Raw genomic sequence first — 16,357 nt, 5'->3', positions numbered from 1 at the left:
GATGATCATACATGAAACTGCAAATCCACTACCCAAAATTTGCTATTCCTTTGAAATATACAACAAAATTATCATGTAATTTTTTTCTTTCCTCAACCCCCCAACCTAGAAATGGCTATAATGAGGCACTAATAGGTGTGCATATATTATTCTACATATACTTCTATTTATCACTTCTTTCTCTTGATGCAGATAGCATCATTCTTCATATGTCCTTTATAGCTAATTCGGGTGTATATAATAGACAAAATATCTTGTTCACTCAAAGTCATTCTACAAACAATATTGATGTTACTGTATACAGTGTTCTCTTGGTTCTGCTGCTTTCAGTCTTCAATATTTCATGCTCATTTTCCATGTTTTTGTAAATTCTTGAGTTCATTTCAAATAGCACAGTAGTGTTCCATTACAATCATATACCACAATTTGTTAAAATGTTTCCCCATTGATGGCCATCCATGCAATTTTCACTACTTTGCCACTCCAGATAGAGCTACTATAAACATTTTACAACATGTAGACTCCTTTCCTTTTCCCCTAATAATGTATGGAAATAGAACAGGTGCCCAAAGGGCATAATTTGAAATTGCCCTCCAAAAGGTTGAATCATTTTACAATTCCACCAACAATGAATTAGTACCCTAATTTTTCCACATTTTCTACAATATTGGTCATTTCCTTCTTCTATCATTTTACCAAATCTGGTAGTTTTAAATTGATATCTCAAGGTTGTTAGAATCTGCATTTCTCTAGTCAATAATGATTTAGACCCTTTTTTATGACTATAAATTGTTTTGATTTCTTCATTGGTAAACTGCCTGTTCTTATCCTTTATCCATTTATCAATTGGGAAATGACTCATAGTAGAGATTTGAGAAAGTGCTAATTGCTGTGTGCGAATTTCCCACCAGTTTAATTTTACTCATTATTTTCCTTCTCAGCATCTCTTTCTACCCTATCCTGACTACCTTATCTTTTCCTTTTACCCTCTCTTTCCTTGTTTTACCCATCTCTCTAATAACTCCTCCCTTCTCTTCTCCACCCATCCTCCTAATCTTATTCTATATCCATTTACAAAAGTCCTTCTCTAAACCTATCCCCCAGTTTTCTAATTTTTCTGAATGTTCTGTAGACTTGTAAACCTCTTCTGATGTATGTTGTTTCCTCACCAAATCAGATGAGAGTAAGTTTCCAAAATCACCAGCCCTCTAACATTTATTTCCTCTGTATTAGTTCTTCCTTCCATGCCCTGTTTTTATGAGATAACTACTCCTTTTTACCTTTTCCTAGTCAGTTTTGTTTTTTAGAATCACACCATCATACATAAGTCAGCCACAATTTTTCTTTCAAACTACCTTAGTAATGGCACCAGTTTTGAGAATACTATTACTACGAATAATATTTTCATATATTGCAAGTAAACAGTTTGACCTTAATCAGTGCTTTAGAATTAATCTTTAGTTTATTCCTTATGTTTTTTCTGGTACCATAGTTAGCAAGCCAACTGTTGTACTCTCCTCTTTCACCCTCATCAATTAATTCCTCTTCACTTTCAGCCATCAGAGTGGTACCATCTGCATATCTGAAATTGTTCATAATTCTTCTGATGACTTGAATTCCACCCTTTGATTCCTCTTGCCTGGCATTTCATATGATGTACTTTGCATCCAAGTTAGACAAAATACATGACAACATACAACCTTGTTGCCCTACATTTCCGATGTGAAAGCAATCCATTGTTCCATGTTCAGTTCTACCTGTTGCCTCTTGGCCTTCAAACAGATTCCTCTGGATACAGGTAAGGTGATTTGGTGCTCCCATCTCTTTGAAGACTAGCCATATTTTGTTGTGATCCAAACAGGCAAAAGCATTACGGTGTTCTGTGAAGAAGTAGGTTTCTTTTCTGAAACTCCCTTGATTTCATCATAATCCAAAGAATTTAGGGTTAGGTTTGACAATTCGGTGTCTACTTCTTCTGCTTCTTTGAAAACTAGCCTGTTTTTCTGGTAATTCACATATTGCTGAAGGCCAGCTTAAAGAATCTTAAGTATAACTTTATTGGTACGTGAAATGATATCTCTAATTTTCTTGAAGAGATCTCATCTTTCCCATTTTATTGTGTTCTTCTATTTCTTTACATTTATCATTTAAGCAAACCTTATCTCATCTTCCTATTCTCTGGAATTCTGCCTTCACTTGTATCTTTCCCTTTCTCCTTTCCATTTCCCTTTCTTTCCATCTTTAGTTATTTCTACAGCCTCATCAGACACCATTATGGTTTCTTGTTCTTTTTCTTTGGAATTTTTTTCCTGTCTCTTATCCAGTGTTGCAAATCTCTATGCATAGTTCTTGAGGTACTCTGTCTACCTGATCTGATCCCTTCAATCTATTCATCACCTCCACATGCTTATTCATAAGGGATGTTATTTAGGTCATACCTATATGGTCTGATGGATTTCCCTATTTAAAGAACACATTCATGGAAAAATTCTGCGAATAGTATCTTGTGAAGGTAAACACAGTTATGTGGTCCCGTCAGCTATTGTCCAGGCAACTGCCAGTTGACCATAATGACTGTGCTCAAGGAAGGAGTCCCAACTGGTTTGGGATAAACTCCGTCCCATCCACACTGGACTTGCAGTTATGGTACCATGCAGAATCTCAGTTCACCTAAGGGCCATTCGCTGTCATTGCAGCTAATCTGTCTTTTCTGTAGAGAAGGAGGAGGCTCTGAGCCCCAGAGCATGGAAGGATGAGGGACACGATGGAGGGGTGGAAGAGGCAGAACTCTCAGCCAAGGCCATTTTGGGGGTGTGTGGCCCCGGGGGGGACTCTGGAGGCCTAGGAGGAGTCTCTTCAGGAAGAAGTCTCTCAGACTTTTAGGTACCAGAAGGTGAGATGCTGGCTGAGAAGCCTGAAGCCAGGCTGGGGGGGAAGGGGAGGGAAGGCGCTTTGTTTTAAACATGATCGCTTGGTTTGTTTATTTGATCCTCCACGCGTCCATATTCATCTCCACAACGTTTTCCGTTCCAAATGTTCTCCCCGTTCCTCCCCTTCCTTGCACCCCAAGATGGCAAGCATTCTGATCACCTTTCCCCCCAACTTTCCTCCCTCGCCCACTTATCCCTCCCCTCTTACTTTCGTACAGGGCAAGAGAGATTTCTATACCCCATTATTTCCAGTTTCATGTAGAAATCATTTTTAACATCTGTTTTTGAAGACTTTGGTGGTCAGTCCACCTTCGCCCTCCAGGGGGCGCAGCGGCGCCTGATCCCTCTGCTCGCGCCTGCGGCCCTTGGCTCCTCCCAGCCAGGGTCTGGATCCGGGCAGCAGAGGCCCACCGGCCCCCACCTTCTGGGCGACATCCCGGACCCTCCTGCTGCCCTGGGGAGTCTCCGAGGGCAGAAGGGCCGTGACAGGTGGAGGAGGGTCAGCAGGGGACGGCCGCGCTCTCCCCGAAACTGGAACAAGAACAGGAAGCAAGATCCTTCCTCCCACTGCTTCCGGCTTCCGGTAAAGGAAGCAGTGGGAAGCCACAGACGAATCAGGAACTTGAGGCCGAGGGGGATTGGAAGATAGAGCTGCCTCTTGAGGGGGAGGAAGTACGGAGCGAGGACCTCTGGGAAACTGAGTCCGGCTGCGGAGGTCCAGCAGACCAATCAGCAGTCGGGTTCGATAGCCGCAAGGACTCCTGGGAAATGGAGTCCGGAAATGCCGCTGGGATAAACTCAACGAAGGAGGAGGTTTAATGGACCAATGGCAGGCAGCGCCGTCGGGTAAGGGGGCGGGGCGTATGCCCATGGAGTGGCGGGAAGAGTTCCTGGAGTCAAACCTCAGGGCCTGAAGAAGGGGATGGGCACCGGGCTCAGGTGGGTCTCCGTCCCCGTCCTTTCCTGAGGACCTCAGGCTGGGAGGCCCCGCCTGGTGCCCGCCGTTCTGGGGCCCCGTGTCCTGCCGAGCTCCGGCCCAGGCCGCTCCTCCGGGGCCTTGGGACTGGCCCGGGGCTGGCGGGGAGCCCCATGGTGGGGGGGAAGTCTGCCCGGAGCTCGGACCCGCGTCCTGGACGGGGGACAGTGACCGGCAGGGGAGGGGGAGCTCGGGGAGCTCCCGGGGGGGGAGGGGGAGCTTGAGGAGCTCCTACAGGGGGAGGGGGAGCTCGGGGAGCTCCCGGAGGGGAGGGGGCGCCGCCCTGGACTCTGGGAACGCTTCCCACCTCCCACTGTGCCCCACGTTGGGCGCCTGGAATGAATTCTCGGACCGGAGCTTCTGTAAGAAAAGTGGGCAGAGGTTCCGTGTTGCTGCCAGGGAAGGATGCTGAAGCTTCCAGACACAGCCTTGGTCCCAGCCAGTCACTGCTGGACACCAGGGCCTTGGTCACAGGCTCAGTCACTGCTGGACACCAGGGCCTTGGTCACAGGCTCAGTCACTGCTGGACACCAGGGCGAGGGCTTCCTCGGGGCGGCTGTTTGAGGGCTTTGAGAGGCCGTGTCTGGAGCTTGAGCTCTGGAATCAGGCCATGATCATTCTCCTCCTGAGAAGGGAATTTCAGCTGGTTCTTGGGATGGGGAGAGATGGTTTGTGTTCCTGGGGCCCACTCGTGGGTCATTGCAGGCATGCTGTCCTTGGGCTGTGGAGAAAACCCTCAGCCTGAAGCTGAGGAGAAATGTGACCTTGGAAGTGGGGTCCAAGCGCATCACCCTGGTAGCTGTGAAACAGCACTCCCCCCCCCCCCCATACCCCTTCACCATTTCCTGGCTGCCCATGCAGTTCAGTCTCCTCCTCATCTGACCTCATGGAGAGTATCCTCCAGGTCTGCCAGGAGCACACCTTCCTGCCAAGTCTGGCTCCTGGATGAGCTCCCTGCCCCTACATCTTTCCCGGACTCCCCATCACTTCCTAAATTCCTGACTCACCTTCCCCAGATTTACCATTGGATAACACTTTTCCAGACTGCAGACTTTGCCCATAGGATTCTGGGAGTCCTGATTTCAGCCTCCTATCCGCCCTCATGTTCTGTCTCCCAGTCCCCTAATCTCTAACCACTTGGTTAGAAATTCTCTTCTCTTACCTTCAGATCCAGCCCCCTTTGGAGATCCAAGAATCCAACCTTCCTACCTACCTACCCAGGCTTGGTCACAGGTTCTTTCTGGCCCCCCTGATCCGCATCCCTGGCTCTGGGGCTGGTTTCCTATCAGATCTCAGGCATGTAACTCCCTCTCTCTAGTTTCCCTTTAGGGATTCCAAGCCTGAACTCCACTAGAGCATCCCAAGAGTCCTTCCCAGCTCCTAGTTAGACCTCAGGACACAGTCATCTTGCTTCCCCAGGCTCAGTGTCCCCTTGGATCCCTTCTGTCCCTCCAGTGTCCCTGACCTCCCTCCATGAGCTATGTTAGATGGTCTTGCCTCCCAGACCCTACCCCTGCTCCCCTTCCCCAGGCCTCCTGCTGCCCTGCCTCAGGTCCCATGCCAGGGAGCTGAATTCCAGACTGCATTTTGTCTCCCAGCCCCAGGCTTCCCCTGATCATTCTCTGGTGGCCCCATTAAAGAGCCCTCTCCCTCCTCAACTTTCCCTAGCTTCCCTTTCTGCTAGATCAAACAGTCATTCTGTTGTCTGGATAATGTATATGTAAGTTAGGGAGGGGAGATGCAGGGAGGGCATAGGACCATGTGGAGGGAGAACTCTGACTGAGGAGCCACTGAGACTCTGATTGGTCTCATCTCATCTGGGATCCCAAGCCCCCTCTGCCTCCAGTGTCTCTGTGGGAGAATGGTGGAGGGGAGAAGGGCAGGAGAAAATGAGTAAGAGGGGGAAGGAGGTAGTCTTCCTGTTCAGACCATATCCATTTCTAAAACTGACCCTCTCTGCTTCTCCCCTTTCTCTGTAGGCTTGAGTCTCTCCCCTGAGGGCAGGGCCTTTGTGGCCTGTGGGCCTCACATTTGTGAATACTTGTAAGCCAGCCTGCTGCCCTGGAAGAGAAGAGCAAGACCTCTCCTCCTCTGGGAGTGTTCTCCCTGCCTAGCTCAAGTCTGCAGGGGACCCCGGCCTGGTCCTAGCAAGGAACCTGGAGCCAGAGGGAATGGCCCCTGGGAGCCACAACTGCCCTCAGGTGAGTGATATGTGTGCCCAGACATCAGCCCATGAGGCCATTGCCCAAGATGTAGAGCATGGTTTATGAAGCTGCTAACGGGGTCCTCATGTACCATTTCTGTACAAAAATAGGCGTGAAATTGAATAAAGTGGTAACAACACTGCCCTGCTCTCTGCTGCTCTGGCTTAAACTGATTCCCTTTCCCTTTGGCATGTGGAGCATGACCTCCCCCCTCCTCACATTGCTGCCCTGCCCTGTTTGTTAAAGTTGCAGGTCTATTATGGGCCCCTTCTATTGGACTCTCTATTCCTATGTGACTTACACAAAGTATGGATTAATACAGTGCTTATTCTTAGACCAAGTATTTGGTGATTAACTAGATGAATATATCAAAATCATTACAACAATTGTTACCCCTTATAAAATCATCGTTGGTTGTTTTCCTCAGAAAGGAAAGGCATAAGCTGTTTTGACTGTGACTCATTATGTCCAGAGTAACCTCAAGCCCTCAGTGTAACAACAGATAACTCTCCTTCACTTGGCTGAGGACCATCTCTTACAACTGATCAATTCCAGTGAGTAGATCTTTAGAATCCTCCTCCAGATAAGACTTGATTTCAACCATTTAGGAAGCAAACTAGATCTTTTCTTTAATTTTGTTCTCTATTAAGTGATTACATTAAATGCTTTTTCCCAGAATGCCATGGAACTGCCAGCTTCATACAGCCTTCACAGAATTTTCTTTAGAACATATTACTTATTAATTAAAAATGATTAAGAAAAAGTTCCCTAAAGTTGTAGAACAAGAGGATAAAGTAGAAATAGAAAAAATCCACTGTTCACCACCTGAAAGATGCCAAGAGGAACACTTACATGAATGTCATGGCTAAGTCTCCAGACTCCCAGATTAATGAGAAAATATTGCAAGCAACAAGAAAAAAAATCATTTCTATACTTGGGAAATCTAGTTAGAATTTCACAAGAACTAGAGGATTCTACTCTAAAAGAGTGAAGGTTTGGGGGCATTATATTTCAAAGAACAAAAAAGTTATGGTTGCATCTAGGAATTACTTACCCAGCAAAATAGAGTATAATCCTGAAGGGGAACAAAAAATGACTTTTTGATGAAATGAAAGAATGTCAGGTTTGGGAAAAAAAACAGCAAAACTCATTGGAAAATTCTATATAAAATGTTCAGAAAAAATGTTAGGAAAATATTAAAGCCTGATTATTATACCTCCATTAAGGTCAAATTGTCTACTTATTATTTATATATGAAAAAGTTATTAGTATTCTTAAAACTGTCCTCATTACTAAGGTAGTTTGAAAGAAAAGTGGTGGCTGAGTTGTGTGTGATGGAGTGATGATAAAAAAGGGTAGGAAAACTCAAAGTGGAGAAATTATATTGGAAAAAGGGAGTATGAAAAGAACTCAGAGGAAGCAAGTAGGGGTGGAGGGCTGGTAATGTTGGATGGAACCTTACTCTCATCTGGGCTGAGAAAGAAACATGTATATGTGAAAGGGTCGAGAAGTTTTCTGAACATGTAGAGAGGTGAGAATATTGGGGAACAGTTTCAGGGAGGGACTTTTCAGAGGGGTATGTGGACTGGGAGTTAGGAGGGTTAGGGAGAGGATGGGGGGACTTTTGGAGTCCTTTTGGATTGAAATTGGGGTGAAGGAAATGGGGGACTCTTGAAGGGGTGGGTGAATCTGGGAGGGTAGGAGGGTGGCACGAAAAGATGAAGTAAAAACAATAAGGTAAAAAGAAAACAGAAGAGGAAATTATGAGTAAAAATTAGATGAAAGGAAACTCACAGACAATAATTATTACTTTGAATGTGATTGAGACGTTTACAGCAATTTGTCTTGTGGTGACAAAGAACTGGAAATTGCAGGGATCCCTATCATTTGGGGACAGGCTGAACAGGTTGTGGTGTGTGGTTGTGATGGAATGGCTCAGTGATGTTAGAAAGTCACAGAAAGACTTGCACAAAATGATTAAGAGTGAAGCGAGCAGAATGAAGAGGACACTGTATACAGTGACAGCAGCATTGTGGTCTGAATAGTTTGAGCAAATAACTCATTTAGGGTTAAAGACGCAAATTAAAAAGAAAGGACATGCAAAGAGTGACACTCTGCATCCAGAGAAAGAACTTACAAAGAGTGACATGTATGGAATAATGTTACATGTGTGTGTGTGTGTGTGTATTCATACATGGTAGCCATCACTAGGGATGGGGAGTGAGGTGAAGAAAAGAAATTTCCATGGTAACTATTGTATATTTTGAGGAATACCAAGTTGTACGCAGGAGATTTGCAGTTTCCTGTGCAATCAGTTTTTTCATTGTTCTCTTATGGAAGCTTCTTTTTCTTCCTGAATTTTAAGTAAAATATATATATTTTTAAAAGGTAAAACCCAGTTCCTAATCCTAAGGAGCTCACATTTTCATGCAGGGGATAACAGCCAAATCATTTTGTACATATAAGATCAATTTGTTATATAAAGTACTGTCATGTTCATATATATATATATATATGTGTATATAGACATGTATACACATAAAATATATACATTTGGTCTGTAGCCTCCCCTTCCTCTGATCCATAAGTTCTCTGTGTCCTTTGGATATAAGTAAATCTTCCTATAACTCCTTTCAACATGAAAGGAAATAAATCCTAGAGTTTCCCACGCATATCCACATAAGAATACATCACTTACCTCAGTTCTGATAAAGAAGATATTCCCCATCTCTCGTGCCCTCCCACAGATCCGCCCATTTTCCAGGTAGAACACAAACTCCCTGGTTTCACAGGAGGAACATTTCAGAGGAAAATATTTCTCAGCTTTAATCTAACTGGTCACATAAAATCATATAAAAAGCTTGTATCAAAATTCAATTGAGCTCTTAACAACTGTGGTTTTAGGAGTTAAGTCTTATTCTCATGAAGGGCATGACCTCTGGGCAAATTCCTTCTCTGCACTTCGTTTTTTGTTCTTTAAGTTAATGAAGATTGGATTATTAAAATCTGAAGATTCCTTCAACTCTACATTCTATGACTTTTAATGATTTAGGGGTTGGTGACATTCAAGGATGTGACTGTGGACTTCACCCAGGAGGAGTGGGGCCTCTTAGACCATGCTCAGAAGGAGCTGTACAAGACAGTCATGCTGGAGAATGCCTGGAGCCTGCTCTCCCTGGGTAAGGACACTTCCTCTGGTAACACTGAGTCTGCCATGAAAGGGATGTCTTCATTCCCTGGTGTGCAGGGTTTGGAGTATTTATCAGTTATTAGAGAGAACAGTGTTGGGCTCCTGCTGCCTGATGTTTCCTCTAGAAAGTCTTTGCTTTATGGGACAGGAACCTGAGGGTTTCCTGGTTGCTCCTGAAGCATCCCACCTCTAGGCAGCTTTATGTTAGTGTGGAAGGATCTGAGACATGGAGCCAACCTCAGGATCATTCAGTCTGAACTCCAATGGGTTGGAAATTGTGTCTGCCAAGTCCCTGAAAGCTGCTCAGTTGGGTTCCCCTTACAAGCCCGTCCTCTCTGGGATGGATCTAGGATCTGGAATATTCTCTTTTTAAACAGCAGCAATTAAGGCTTCTACTTGTCTCTCCTATAGCAAGTTTGTCCTTACTCCTCCTTCCTATTGCCCTCAAATCCCAGCGGAGATGGTGGGAAAGGAAGCAAAGCGAAGAAACATTTATTTTCACCTACTGTATACCAGGTGTTGGGCCCATGGCTTTCTTTACAATGTTATGTCACTTCATCCTCACAATAACCTTCCAAGTAAGGAGATATTATTCTCCCCATTTGACAGTTGAGGAAACTGAGGCAAATGGAGGTTAAGAGACTTGTCCTGGGCACATAGCTAGTAACTGTCTGATGCTGGATTTAGACTCTGACACACCTCACTCTAGGCCCAGGCCTCTCTCCCTTGCACCATCAGCTGCCTCTCATTTCTAGAGAAAGGAAAGTATGCAGTGAGTCCATGCTTCTGTGAAGAAGGTTCACCAAGACCAAATTTTCTGATTCCAGCCTGATTCCATGATCTTCTCCCCCACCTCTCCCCAAAGCTCAGAAAAGATGCTATGAGACTGTCCTTCAGGAGTCCTGGGAACCACCCTGGGGTCCTCACTTACATGTGTCTGACTTTGCCAGGAATAAGAGACTGGCCAAGAAGTAGAATTTGGACCAACTAGGACTTATTGAGTTTGCCAGCAGGAGACTCTCACCTGAAGAGGCCAAGATGCCCCAATGAGCAGTACGCAAGGCTTCTGTAGGATTCAGGGACTGAGGAAAAGCATGTTTCTGAGGCTTGAGGCTGCTCTTGTACAATGAGCCCTTATAGAATTTAATTATTTTATTAATGATTAATTATGTTTATGTAATTTATATCTTTATTTTATTATTATTTTGTATTTTATGTACATTTGTGTTTATAATTAAATTTATATATAACTTAATTAAAATTCAAGTTTTTGAATTAGCAGTCTCTACAATAATGTAACTTGACAGGATGTGTCAGAGCTCAGCAGAGGTCCAGCTCTTTCTCAGAACAGGTTGTATAACAGCAGAATATGGTAGATTCTGTGTTGGCTTATTTTCATTACAAGCACTAATGGGTGACTGCAGGCTCATATGTGTGAACATAATGGAGTGAATCTCAGAAGGGAGCAGGTCTGGGTCTGAATGCCTTTCTCTAAAGAGAACTGTATGCCAAGTTTCTCTCCATGCTCATCCCTGACTCCCCATGCCCAGGGCTTCCAGTTCCCAGAGAAGATGTGATCTCTTATTTTGAGCAAAGGGAGGCACCAGGGAGGCTGGAGCAAGAAGGCCTGAGGAGCTGCTGTCCAGGTGAGTAACCTGGAGTTACAAGAGGCTGCTCTGTGTTGTGGTGAGGCAAGTGCTTGATTTGGGGACAGGAAGACCTAACTTGGAATTCTTTTTCAGATATTACCCAGCTGTAGTTTCATGGGTTAGTCACTTGAACCACTGAGCCTCACTTTCTCCATCTGTAATGAGAGAAGCTTACACTCCATATCCTTCCAAGGATAAATCTATGATCCAAAAAAAAGTCACTGTTTGGAATTTAGGGACGTGAAAGTGCAAGAAGGGATTAGGGAATCTTATATGAGCCATTGCTTAGACTTTCTCCAAGTCAGCAAACTGCTAAGTGCCTGTTCTGTTCCACACTCCCATACAAAGCACTGAACATATAAATCAGTGACAGGATGTCCCCTGCTCCCACAGAGCGCACAGTCTGGTGGGGCGCAGAGTAGGCCAACAATAAGGCAGAAACTCACTGTGGATGAATGGGAGCTAGTCCAGAGAGTGAAGACCCTAAATTTAAGGAGGATTGGGAAAGGCTTATTGTGGGAGGTGGGCTCTAGCTGGGGATTCAGGGAAGCCAGGGAGAACATTCTAGACAACAGGGATGGCAACTAAAACAGAGTCCAGAGGAGGAAGATCCTGTCCCTGGAACAGAAAGGAGGCCCAGACCAGTGGATTATAACTTACATGGTGAGGGAGGGCAAAAGGGAGAAAGAAACCTGGAAGAGTAGGGGAGGGGTAGTGATGAAGGGCTTTCACAGTCCTGGAGAAGGTTTCACATTTCATGCTTTTTCAGGGGAGCCACAGCAGGGCTGTTGAGTTCATGGTGACATGGTCAGGTCAGAGCTTAAGGAGGATGAACTTGGTAACTGGATGGAGAATTGATAGGACTGGGGGAAGAACTGAGCCAGCTGGACCAACCAGCAGCCTCTGACACTGTGTCAGGCGCCTGAACCAAGAAAGTGACCAGGCTGAGATATAAAGGAGTCTATGGAATGATGTCACAAAGGCGCAATCAAGAGGACATTGGAACTGATTGAACACAGGCATCAGGAGTGTGAATATGTGAGAGTTGATGAGGTGTGCATGGCATTTCATTTCTGAGCCTGGACTGTTAGGAGGATGCTTTGGATAGCATTAGGAATGGAAAAGATGGGAGCTTTGGAGGAAAGACAATGAGTTTCCTTTTCGATACAGTAGAAGTAGAACCAGAAGAGAGTAATGTCATTAAAATCTAGGGAGGGGAAGATCAAGAAAGGGGGAGCCTGACAGTGTCAGAGCCTGCAGAGAAGTCAAGAAGGATTAGGGTTAAGAAATGGCCATTCAATTTTAGCACTTTTTAGAATGTTGGTAATTTTTAAAGGATGTGTTTCACTAGAAAAATAAAACTGGGAATTAGCATGCATAGAGTTTCTTTCTTTTAATTTTTTTTAACTCTTATAAATACCCAAATGAGCTATAAAGACAAATGAAGAAAAATGCTATCCACATAGAGAGAAAGAACTGATAAGTGGAAATATGTCTAGAATATTTTAAATAGATGTACCTATTTGTGTCTAATGGTGCCCATGTCCAGGACAGTGTGATGGGGTAGGAAAAAAAAAAGGAAAAAAAGAAAAAGTTTCAAAGAAAGTCAGAGAAAGGAGTTGGAGACACCAAATGGAAATGGCCGTCTCGAGCTGTTTGTGTGTGTTCGTCCTTCGTTGCCAAAGAAGACCATGCCATCACAGAAATAATGGCATGGCTTGCACTTGACTTTGTTTTGAGTGAGGGAGGGCTGTGCAGGTCACCAGCCTCACTTCTCCTCCAGAGCCATCTGGATCCAGTGACCAGATATTCATCAGGATGACTGGAGATGACCCAGGATGAGGCAATTGAAGTTAAGTGACTTGCCCATTGTCATACAGCTAGTGAATGTCAGGTGTCTCAGGTGACATTTGAACTCAGATCCTCCTGATTCCTGCACTGGTGCTTTATCCACTGCACCACCTAGTTGCCCCAAATGTGCTCTAGCTGTTTAGCCATAAAGTGAAAGAAAGATATTGGATTCCATCTCATGGGGATGCGTGGATCAAGTGAGCACGATTTACGGATTTGAGAGAAATTATTTTATTTGTGGTAGTAGGGGAGAGGTCACTAGTGTGGGATAGAGTGAAAAAAGGAGATTCTAGAGGAGGAATAATATGGAGGTAGATGAGGGGGTAGAGTGAGATGATTTGCACGTGTGAGGGGATTTTCTTTAGCAAGCAGAAGAATAATGTTTCCATGTGATATGGGGGTCAGAAAGGATTTATGATTTATGGGAGATGAGGAGGATAAGATAGCCCTTGACAAATGTCTAGTTATTTTCAGTGGTTGGGAGCAGGGTGGAAACAGGTCATGATGGAGGGTTGGTAATGCGTGAAAAGCTTTGGAAGAGCTGCTGTGGTGAGTAACAGGGAGTCAATTAGGGAGATGGCCCAGGATTGCCTTACCCCAATGAGGTCCCAGCTGAGATTACATATCCTAAATTGGTAGCAGTTCTGGCAGCCTGGTTTCATGATTTTCTCCATATGCATTTAGCTGCACATGAGGAAGAGAGAAGGCTACTGCCTTATCCGCAGTCTTCCAAGGCTAAAGTTTGCATAAATCCTCAACCCAAGTCCCTTTGCTAATCTCTGTGGTTTAATCTCTGTCCCCATTCTTGGAGAATCATTGGCCAGGTACATAGCCATCACATCTGTTTAGGGAGCTGGGAGTTAGAGAACCACAGGTGTCCTATAGCGCGAGACCCTTCAGAAACTGAGAAAGGAGCCTCTGCAATCTTCAGTATTTGTTCTGGTGCAGTTCCATCAGGGTTACAACCTGACTAAGGTAACTCCTTAGAGGTGACTGAGTATAAGAAAGGGACAGAAAGAGATTTGAGGTCTGAACATGCATTCAACAAATAGGGGAGAGACCAGAATGCAGGGAGTAGAAACTTGGGGCTGCTGTCAGCCCTGGGCCCAAGCAGGGAATCAGTAAACATTGATTAAGTGCCTTCTGTTTTAGGCACTGTGCTAAGCCATGGGGATGCAAAGAAGGCAAATTGCAGTCTTTTCTCTGACAGAGCTCATAATCTAGTTTATAAACAAACACTGATACAGGGAAAAGAGAGTAGTTTGGAATTGAAATACATTTAATTCAACAAGGAAAGAACGGAATAAAAGGACTGAGGATAATACAAGTTTAAGAAGGAGAACAGAATGCGGGGAGGAAACAGTCAAAATCAAATGAAAGTAATAGCATTTATACAGCAGCTGCTATGTGTCCTGCAGTGTACAAATATTGTCTCATTTTATCCCTATGAGATTCCCTAGCAATTGGATCCTGTAATTATGCCCATTTTGCAGATTAAAAAATAATTGAGGCAAGCACAGGTCTTTTGACTTCCCTAGGGTCACAGGACTAGCAAGTTTCTGAGGTAGAATTTGAACTCAGGTTTTCCTGCTTCAAGGACCAGGATTCTGTCTACCATGAGGTGTGTTCTGATGTTTTTTAACAGAATATGTTGAAAATGCTCACTTATGGATTAGGTACAACGTAGAAGATGATTTTGACAAGTCTCCAGGTGATAGAAATTCATTTTTTTTTTACTCTCTAAACAGTCACAATGAATTGCTAATTACTATTTTAAAAATTTCCTTTTCTGTTGGTTCCTGGCAAATACCACATTAAATGACAAATGTGCTTGAAGGCCAATTGCAAATATTGCTTTGTTGTTTTTTTTATAAAAAGCAACCTTTGGAAGCATAGAATTTCCTCAGAAGACTGTTGACTACACATTCACTAAAACACTACTGATTGACTAACCCATATTGCCAACGAGCTCCTCTGAGAGGCTGCCAGATAGAGGAAGAGTAACATGAGCAAAGGAGAAGTTCAAATTAGAAAACAACCTAGTATTTCAATGAATGGCATTTTAAGATCTGTTTTTGTAGGAAGGTTGTGGTGGTCCATGATGGTTTCATGATGGAGTCTACTGTGCATGCCTGTTGATGTTGGTTTTCCAGTAGGCTGCCCTCAATGCTGCAAGAATGTGAACCCAAGTAAGATCTTGATCAGGTGATTTCAGGTTTAATGATATGTGATTACAAGATAGACCAAGAAGGAGAGAATGACTCCAGTGCAGTGATAGACAGCCACCAAGGGTCTTGGCATGCCTGTGACCATTTGCACATGAATGTCTAACCTTCCTGGAAGTTTGGAAACATTTGATGTTAAGTTGAGAAACTGAAAGAATATTTTGCACAGTTAGAAGCAGTCAAAGTTTGAGGTACTCACTGCATGATGCCCAAAAGCTGTGTATTCCTGATCATGATAGTGTGGAATCACTGCAAAAAGACATCTGTTAAGATTGAAAAAGTATATATTTGTCCCAGCAGATAAATGTATTGTTTACCACTTAAGGTGCCACTGACAAATTTTTAGCTCAAATCACTTGAAGGAGTTTGTGAACCTTGAAAGGGGAAGGGTGCAAGAGGACCAATAGTGAAGCATCATGTTGGCCACTTCTGTACAAAAGGATGATCAACTCAGATTCCTATATTGGACACATTTTAATACATGGACAATCCTTGCATTTTTTAAATTGGGTTATATAGAAGGCTTTTTAATTTTATTGTAGTGAGCAGAGGCATTTAAAGATAATTTTTAAAAAGAGTAATGGCTATCAAAAAATTAATAGATCAGAATACTATTCCTTATGCCTCAGGCAAATCAAAAAATTTGGTATTCTGTATGTGACCTGAGAAAATGCAACAGAGAACCCTAAGATTGAAAGTGGTCCCCAGTGAAATTACATTATGCTTACAGATAGGCTAGATCATGAAATAATTTGAGTATTTAGTATACGTGTACCAAATGACATTGTAGCTATGATGAAAGGATTGAAAGTGGAGATAATTTGTCAAATACTCAGACAAGCAGGGTTTAGGTTCTATTCTCAGATGTTGGGAGTTGAGTCATTCTGAACTTATGATCTGGGTTGTGAATGTGAAGAATGGTGTGGGGTTTTTTGTGTCACAGGTTTTTTGTGAGCATCCAATGTAAATTCGTGGGTGAGACTCTGAAAAATAAATCATCCTTGGGAAGTGAGCTAAGGGCATTTTTAAATCATTGTTTCTGCCCTTTGAAGATATTTTCTGTTTGCCCGGTGAAATAGAAAGTAACTGAGTTTTTGTTCTGTCTATGAAACCAAGAGGATATGAATGTGTGTTTGTGTCTCTGTGTGTGTATGTACTATCTATATTTGTTTTATTGTTGGCTTTTCTTTTCATAAGGAGAGATCAGAGTTGAAATGAAGGAAATTACTGAAGATTTAAACCTTTCTATGGAAGAAACTGACAAGCAACGATTTATGAGTGATGGTCCCTCTCACTTCAGTTGGAGAGAAGTCTGCACAACACCTGAGCGTA

General features: G+C 43.6%; 2 protein-coding genes across 2 annotated transcripts in view; both read left to right on the top strand.

Annotated features, from left to right (window-relative positions):
* The window catches only part of LOC140502776 (uncharacterized), a 51,141-nt gene that overhangs the window by 33,596 nt on the left and 1,188 nt on the right, over positions 1-16,357 (top strand).
* Positions 3,775-16,249, top strand: LOC140502774 (KRAB domain-containing protein 5-like). Its single transcript, XM_072606771.1, has 5 exons — positions 3,775-3,869; positions 5,886-6,107; positions 9,163-9,289; positions 10,851-10,946; positions 11,719-16,249. Exons 2-5 carry the CDS (start codon positions 6,078-6,080, stop codon positions 11,739-11,741), a joined length of 276 nt encoding a protein of 91 aa, XP_072462872.1. The 5' UTR covers positions 3,775-3,869; positions 5,886-6,077; the 3' UTR covers positions 11,742-16,249.

The sequence above is a fragment of the Notamacropus eugenii genome, chromosome 4 (assembly GCF_028372415.1).
Source record: "Notamacropus eugenii isolate mMacEug1 chromosome 4, mMacEug1.pri_v2, whole genome shotgun sequence".
In the NCBI taxonomy this organism is placed as follows: Eukaryota; Metazoa; Chordata; class Mammalia; order Diprotodontia; family Macropodidae; genus Notamacropus; species Notamacropus eugenii.
The sequence above is the reverse complement of the archived record's forward strand: the minus strand, read 5'-3'. Positions and strand labels throughout refer to the sequence as shown.